Source organism: Salvia hispanica, chromosome 2 (assembly GCF_029641045.1).
Source record: "Salvia hispanica isolate PSC_SH4W2 chromosome 2, Shi_PSC_v1, whole genome shotgun sequence".
Lineage (NCBI taxonomy): Eukaryota > Viridiplantae > Streptophyta > Magnoliopsida > Lamiales > Lamiaceae > Salvia > Salvia hispanica.
In genome coordinates, this window is record NC_142693.1 from 54,648,312 (window position 1) to 54,656,434 (window position 8,123).

At 40.8% G+C, this 8,123-nt stretch overlaps 1 protein-coding gene across 1 annotated transcript; it reads right to left on the reverse strand.

Moving 5' to 3' along the window:
- Nucleotides 1-3,698: 3,698 nt before the first annotated feature.
- On the reverse strand, nucleotides 3,699-5,279 carry LOC125197628 (uncharacterized). The gene is made up of 2 exons (XM_048096327.1): nucleotides 4,173-5,279; nucleotides 3,699-4,061 (listed from the first exon to the last, which is right to left on the reverse strand). The coding sequence occupies exons 1-2, from the start codon at nucleotides 5,277-5,279 to the stop codon at nucleotides 3,699-3,701; spliced, it is 1,470 nt and encodes a 489-aa protein (XP_047952284.1).
- Nucleotides 5,280-8,123: the final 2,844 nt, after the last annotated feature.

Genomic DNA, 8,123 nt, shown 5'->3' on the forward strand with positions numbered 1-8,123 from the left:
TTGATTGCTTAACATGTGATAAATTGATCTCATAATCTATCAAATAGATCCATATGTATGATTTATTTGCGAATGCATGACTTCCGCTGTGCAAAGGGCACCAATCCCCAGCACATAGCCCTTTCACTTCTCCTTGGAATTCCAAATGGAAAGATTGAATTTTTAGGGAATCTTGGTTCAAGATTTTGGGTCGTTGAAATCAGGTTTATGATTTCTGAGGCGGCGATTTGTTTGGACTGGAATTTTGATGGTACAAAATTACATATTTTAATGATGAATAGAGAGTAAATTACATATTTTGTAGTCTTTGTATTTGAGGTATTAGGGTCTTTTAGGGTAAAGGGAAAGAAAAAATTAGAAAGAAGAAAGGAGATGAAGAAAGAAGGAGAAATAAATTATATTAGTATATTTTAATAAAAAAGAGAGAGTAGATAGATTGAAATGGCTTTCATTGCATTGAGGGTACTTTGGTCATGAAAATATTGAAAATAGCCAAAAAGTAGTTAACTTTATATTAACTCATAGTTGACGAACCTCAAAAGATATTATGAAAGTAATGGACCAAATTTGCTCATTTGGGATAGTTGATGTACCAAAAAAGATGTTCTCTCTTAATTATAATAGTTAGAGTAGTGCATGTACACGACTCGATAATTTTTTTTTCCATATTTCTAACGAAAAGCACAAAGACGAATCCCTAATTCAGGCATCTTCCCATCATAATCTACCATGTTGCAAGGTCTCCTTCTTGACCCAAAGTCGAAATATATTATCTTTCCACCACAATCTACCATGTTCTAAGGTCTCCTTCTTGAACACAAAGCCGAAATATCTTATCCAAGGATCCATGATAAGCTCCGATTTTGCATTGTTTAAGGGCCATCATTTGGTCCGTTTTGAGTGTCAAAGTTGCATTACACGTCCATTAATTACATATTTTATCTATTTTGGTATTTTGACGTGTTTTGTGAGAAATATGCAATTTAGAACCCAAAAAGATAGCTAAAGTAGAAGTTGGAAATTTGAAGGTTTTGAGACGTCCAGCGGTCCGCTGCAACCCAGCCCGCGACCGCTGGCCGCCAACGACCGCTGAGTGATACGCTCGAATTTTGCACGGTTTTAAGGCCATTATTTGGTCCGTTTTGAGTGCCAAAGTTGCATTATATGTCCATTATTCGCATATTTTATCCATTTTGGTATTTTGACGTGTTTTGTGAGATATGTGCAAAATAGAAAAGAAAAAGGGCATAAAAAGGTGAATTTTCGGAAGCAGGAGCTGAGGGACGCCCAGCGGGCCGCTGCAACATGTGCAGCGGTGGCTGCAAAGAGTCCAGAAGGCTCTGACTCTCTCCAGCGGTCGTTGGGCCGTTGCCAGTGACCGCTGGGAAAACATGGCGCGCGACAGCTGTCTTCAAACTCAATTTCCCGATGATTCTGAAGTCCGATCAGGGCGTTCTACACACCATTCTCTTTTTCTTGAAAATTGTTTCAAGATGGTTCAGAAATCACCTTAATCGGAGATCTTTAGAGAGAGTTATGGCCATTCTACCAAAGTCGTGCAGAGCTGCCAGCTGCAGTCTAGCCGGAAATTTAAAGAAGGAAAGAAGATATTACCTTGTGAAACCAAATCTTTTCCTTCTACTATGGGGAACGAAAATTACATCTTTTCTAATGTTTGGAGGAAACTTATTACCAAATTTAAATCCTTCTCAAGCCTATATATACCCCATAACCTCATTCATAGAATTAAACCCTTCCATAGCCCCAAAAAGGGGAGCTTTCATAGCTCCTCCTCCAACCCTAATCTTTCACCATTCATCTTTTTCCCAATTAATTCCATAGCATAAATTGAGAGTTCTTCATTGTGCAAGGGGTTGAAGAAGGAATCAAGAGAAGATCAAGGCTACAAGGATTCAACCTTTGGGTTTTATTTGCTTTAGTTCTTATTTTCTTATTGACTTCCCTACAATCTATGTTTTTAGCTTATTCTTTCATGTGTAACTAAATTCATAGGATTTTAGGGATGTGTTAGTAACACTTTTTGGTTTATACAAATTCTGTTTTTTATTTAATAGCCGTTTTGTTTATACTTCGTTTCTTCCTTAAGTTGTTCTGTAATACTGCATGTTTGAGTGACACATTCGATGTTGATCTGCTATAACTTGCTACATAATCGTGAGAGGAGGTTGGCGAGTTAGATCCACTTAATAGACACTACGAATCTAGGATTGACAGCCCTGGTGTTAGTAATCTACGCTTGTACCGCATGGGCAAAACTTATGTGACTCGTTCTATCAAAGTATAAACTGTGCTAGGGTATTGTAGTTGGAATTTGTATAACCATAATTGTGAACGCGCATCCATAGAATTCTCTTATCTCTCATATTTTATCTTTGTGATTTAATTGCATTTAGTGTTTTTCTTGTTTTTAATTGTTTTTATTTTCAAAACTCTTGTTTCTCTAGATAGTATTTGACGCTTAGTACATAATAGCCAGTTGCAATTATATTCCCCGTGTTCGACAACCTGGTACTGACCTTTAGCTATACTAGATCTACCTTGTATACTTGCAGGTATATTTAGTGTTAATAAATAGTGCATCACTGAGCCAATAGCGGTCCACTCAGGGAAAGTTGTGCTGAAAAGAAGAACACGCCCAGCGATCGCTGGGGTATGCGCAGCGACCACTCCAAATGATGCAGAAGCTACGGGATAATTTCCAGCGACCGTTATTCAAGAGGCTGAAGCTACAGATCAACCTACAGCGACCCCTGGCCAAGGTGCAGCGACCCATTGCGTGGCGCACATATTTGACCTACTTTCTCCCCAAGATTTACCATACTTGGCTACTTTTTGCCTTAATTGAGGATGCACGAATTTACGGCTATAAATACCCCTCAAACCTCTCCAACAAGGACCTTCTTTTTGCCAAGTAATTTCAGAGCATAATATTTGAGAGTTCTTCTTTGATTACCAAAGTTCAAGGGTTTTGAAGAATGAACCAAGAGAAGATCAAGGCTACAAGTATTCAACCTTTGGGTTTTATTTGCTTTAGTTCTTATGTTCTTTATGATTTCCCTACAAACTATGTTTTTAGATTATTCTATCATATGTAACTAAACTTATAGAATTCTAGGGATGTGTTAGTAACGACTTTGGTTATACAGTTACTATTTATTTAATATCTATTTTGTTCTTACTTCGTTTCTATTCTAAGTTCTGGATAATTGCTTCACATTCCCATCTTTCTCCACCATTTGTACTTTGCTTTCGCGGTCTTGATCACGTAAACTTCGGGGTCATCTTGTGACGGAGCCTTCTTCTTCTTCTTCTTCTTCCGCTTCGGTTTTTCCTGCGGTGTAACTTTAGGGGGGTTAGGCTTGCCCTTTTTCGGGGCCGGAGGTACAGTATTAATAACAAAAATAGAAGGGTTAGAACAATCCTCCCATTCTTTCGGCCCTTTAGGCTTTTTCATGTCGATCATCAATACATTTCTGCACTCGTACTCCATCTTGGCTCTTTGTGCCTCCTCGTATTTGAACAACTCGCTCTCTATCTTGTAGGTGGACTTGCTAGCATTGTCGTTAAGCGTGATTTCTCCCCTACCTACATCAATAAGCACTTTGCTCTTGGCGAGAAAATCTCTTCCGAGGATTAGTTGCACATTTTTATCAACTTTCATGTCAAGTACAATGAAATCAGCGGGAAATGAAATCATCTACTTTTACCAACACATCCTCGATCATGCCCACCGCTTTAATTGTGGAGTTATCGGCGAACCTAATCATGCAGTTTGCCTTCATAAGTGGCCCGATATTGAGCTTTTCGTAGTATTTGAGTGGCATGATGTTGATGCTAGCTCCAAGATCACACAGTGCCTTGTCTACTTTTCCTTGGCCGATTGAACACTTGATAATGAACTGGCCAGGATCTCTCTGCTTTACTGTTTTCTCCCGTTGAATGATCTCACTGCAATGAAGAGGCAACTTAAGATCAGCCTTTGTAGGCTTCTTCTTTCGCATCACGGCCTCCCTAAGTAGTTTCGCATACCTAGGTATTTCCTGCAATGATTCAACGAGAGGAATGTTAATGTGCACCTTGCAGTACATATTCAAAAAGTGCTTGAACTATTCTTCAAGCTTAAACTTCCTCTTTGGCTGGAATAGGAGTACAATCCCATTGTGACGCACGAGAGCATCCTTGGGCGCGGGAGTTTCTGCTGGCACGGTAGCGGCCCGCTGCGAAGCTTGCAGCGGTGCGCTGGGCGTCGGGCAGACTCCGGTTTGAGCCCCAGAGGTGCTTTTTTTCTGCTTCGCGACCCACTTTTTGTTAATGTCTGCAACTCGCGCTGCTGCCTTCTTGTCCTCCTCTAACTTTTGTTGGACTTGGTCCATCTGATTTTTGATTGAGGTGACAGCAGTTGTGAGCGTGTTTATTCCAGCCTCGAGGTTGTTCAACCTTGCTTCCAAGACTCCAATCTTGGTGTCGTTGGTCTTTCTATCTTTACTCGCATTCAATCCTGCAGGGGGCTGCAAGAAATTATTGTTAGAGTACGAAAGGTTGGGATGAGGACGGTTCCCATTATAATTATTGTAATTACCACCCCCATGATTAGGGCGATAATTATTGTTGTTAAAGGATCTGTTGGGACTGCCTCCTTGTTGCACATAGTTGACATCCTCAATGGGAGCGGCTTCAGCGTCGGGTTTGGTGATTGCGATAATGGAGGTCGGTGGAATCGGATCTTCTCTCCTCGATGTATCCATCTGATTCACCCTTACCTTTAGCTCCGCCAACTCCTTCACCAAGGAGCTCTCCTCGTCTGCCTCTACTACTGCAACTCTCCTCGTTTGATGCCTCTCTTTTGACCACCCGCAACTATTTGTGGCAAATTCCTCTATCACCGCCATAGCCTCTGCTCCGCTCTTCCTTAGGAATCCTTTGTTCCCCCATGAATCCAACATAGCGCAAATTTGCTTGTTAAAGCTATTATATAAAATGCCTACCTGCTGGTCCACGGTGAAACCATGGTTGGGGCACTTGCGGAGTAATCCTTTGAAACGAGCAACGGCCACATAAAGAGGCTCGTTTGGGCGCTGGATGAACTGGAAGATTTCACTCTTCAGCTTCAATATGGTGCCCGGCGGGTAATACTTGTCGAGGAAAGCAGCCACTATGTCCTTCCACGTGGATACTTGCTCTGTAGGTAGACATTCAAACCATTCCTTAGCAAAATTTGTAAGGTGATACACTCGGAATTTGCACGGTTTTAAGGCCATTATTTGGCCCGTTTTTAAGGTCAAAGTTGCATTACATGTCCATTATTTGCATATTTTATCTATTTTGGTATTTTGACATGTTTTGTGAGAAATGTGCATATTTGAGCCTAAAAAGGGAGTAAAAACGCGAAGTAGGAAATCTGGAGCTTCTCCAGCGACCGCCGCAACACTTCTGGCGACCGTCGGCGCTTAGCGGAGACAAAGACACGCCAGGCGACCGCCGGGAAGTGCGTGGCGACTGCCACAAGGAGTCAGAAGCTACTTGACTGCGCGCGGCGACCGCCGGCCAAGGTGCGGCGGCCCGCTACAAAAACGCGGCGCATGACATCTGTCTTAAAACTCAATTTTCCGGCGATCCTGAAATCCGGTCGGAGTGTTCTACACACCATTCTCTTCGTCTTGAAAAGAGCTTCAAGAAGATTCAAGAATCAACTCAATCAGAGTTGCCTGGAGAGAGTTATGGCCGTTCTACCAAAGTCGCGCAAAGCTGCCAGCTGCAGTATAGGCGGAAATTTGAAGAAGGAAAGAAGATATTACCTTGTGAAGCCAAATCTTTTCCTTCTACTATGGGGAACGAAAATTACATATTTCCTAATGCTTGGAGGACACTTATTACCAAATTTAAATCCTTCTAAAGCCTATATATACCCCATAACCTCATTCATAGAATTCAACCCTTCCTTAGCCCCCAAAAGGGGAGCTTTCATAGCTCCTCCTCCAACCCTAATCTTTCATCATCTTTTTGCCAATTACTTCCATAGCATAAATTTGAGAGTTCTTCATTGTGCAAGGGGTTGGAGAAAGAAGCAAGAACATCAAGAACGACAAGGATTCAACCTACGGGTTTTATTTGCTTTAGTTTTATGTTCCAATTGTTTTCACTCCAATCTATGTTTTTAGCTTATTCAATTATGTCTAACTATATTCATAGGATTCTTTGGATGTGTTAGTAACGACTTTGGTTATATAAATTCCGTTTTCTATTTAATATCCGTTTTGTTTTTACTTTGTTTCTTCCCTAAGTTAATCTTGATGCTTCATGATTGAGTGACACAATCGTGTATGATTTAATATAACTTGCTTCATAACTGTGACAGAGTTCTAGCGAGTTAGGTCCACTTAGTAGACGCTACAGTTAGCTTCCCTTAAAACGGCACTGTTAATTGAGAGTGGGGATTTTTCAAGGGTCTTAGGAGCTTTATGGAGTTACGTGTTAGGATTGACAACCCTAATTTTTTAATCAACGTTTGCATCGCATGAGCATAAGCTAGGTGACTCGTTCTATCAAAGTAATAACAGTGTCAGGGTATTGTAGTTGGAATTTGTATAACCATAACTGTGAACGCACATCCATGGAATTCTCTTATCTCTCATATTTTATCTTTGTGATTTAATTGCATTTAGTTGTTTGATTGCTTTTAATTGTTTTTACTTTCAAAAACCCAAAACTTCTCTTGTTTCTCTAGATAGTCTTTGACGCTTAGTACATAATAGCCAGTTGCAACTATATTCCCCGTGTTCGATATCCGGTACTGACCTTTAGCTATACTAGATCTACCCTGTATACTTGCAGGTATTTTTAGTGCTAATAAAAAGTGCATCAAGTTTTTGGCGTCGATGTCGGGGAATATTTTTGCTTTAAGCTGATATTGTAGAAAGGTTGATTATACTAATTTAGAGTGTAATATTATATAATTTTATTTTTCTTTTTATTTTTTTAGGTACTTGAGGAGAGCAAGCAGCAACAATGGATGCGTTTCAATATTAGAGACAGCCGACATGGGCATACACCACCAATGATGAATCCGAGCAAAGGTGTCGTCGACTTGAATTCATAATACAAGAACTTGGAAGACATAGATAAGAGAGTCTACAACAAGGGAGAGATATTCGAATGGAAAACACGATGAAGTCCATGGAGAAGAAATTCAAAGAGATGAGTGAAGTACTCGAAAATATGAAAAAGAGGATCACTGAGGCGATACTCCCATGTTTTGAAGAAAAACCAATCATTGAAGAGGAAAAGGAGGAACAGCCCCGCACCAATTGGGAGGAACTGTTAGAAATTTGCATCATCGAGGTACAAGAAAATAGGAAGGTGGCCAATCAGAGGTTGATGAATTTGGAAAAAAACACCGACCTTTTAGAGCAAGGATTCGCAAGTCTTGTCGCACAAGTGGGGGAATTGGAATACAATGTGGGGAATCTGGCCACTGCAATAGGGAGTAAAGAAAAAGAGAAGGAACAAACTGACCCCTCGCCCGCCGTTGATCATCCTCAGCGGCCCGCTGCACATCTTCACAGCGGTCCGCCGGGAACTTCACAGCCATCCGAGGCCGATACGGACATAGATGCAGAGCAGCCGTTGCACCACTTTGCGGCGGTCCGCCGCCTGAAAGTCAGTCCCCAGAGTCGCAAGTTCCTAACGCCTACACCATGACCATGCCTTCCCATGAGGTTGAAGAAGATGAGACAAATAAAACTGTGGTTAATTCTTTCAAACCCTCTCTCTCTATAATGTTAATTCCCTTTATTGCTGACAAAGCTGATTTTGGTGAAGATTCACAATTAAGTCATGCATGGAGGAAAAGTTGGAGCAAAACCGAGAAATCCAAGTTCAAGCTAAGAAGTTGTCCGAAATATCTGAGGTACGATTTGTGTGGGTTCAATCTTTTCAGTTCATTGTCACATTTTGTGTTTGCACAATCTTCTGCTGCAGCACTTGATAAGCTCCGTAGAGCATGGGTGAGGTATAAAGTCCAATGTTGATAGCTTTCTTGTTTTTAGTAGTTTCTAGTTTTATTTTTATTTTCGCTTTGTTTTAAAATTTTCGTTTTATTTTTA

What these genes read in the sequence shown, in the direction of transcription:
- LOC125197628 (XM_048096327.1), bottom strand. Translation starts at nt 5,279, where the DNA reads ATGGCCTTAAAACCGTGCAAATTCCGAGTGTATCACCTTACAAATTTT. An exon ending in TCGTGCGTCACAATGGGATT is followed by an intron (nt 4,062 to 4,172) that starts GTACTCCTATTC and finishes GAATCATTGCAG; the next exon opens with GAAATACCTAGGTATGCGAA.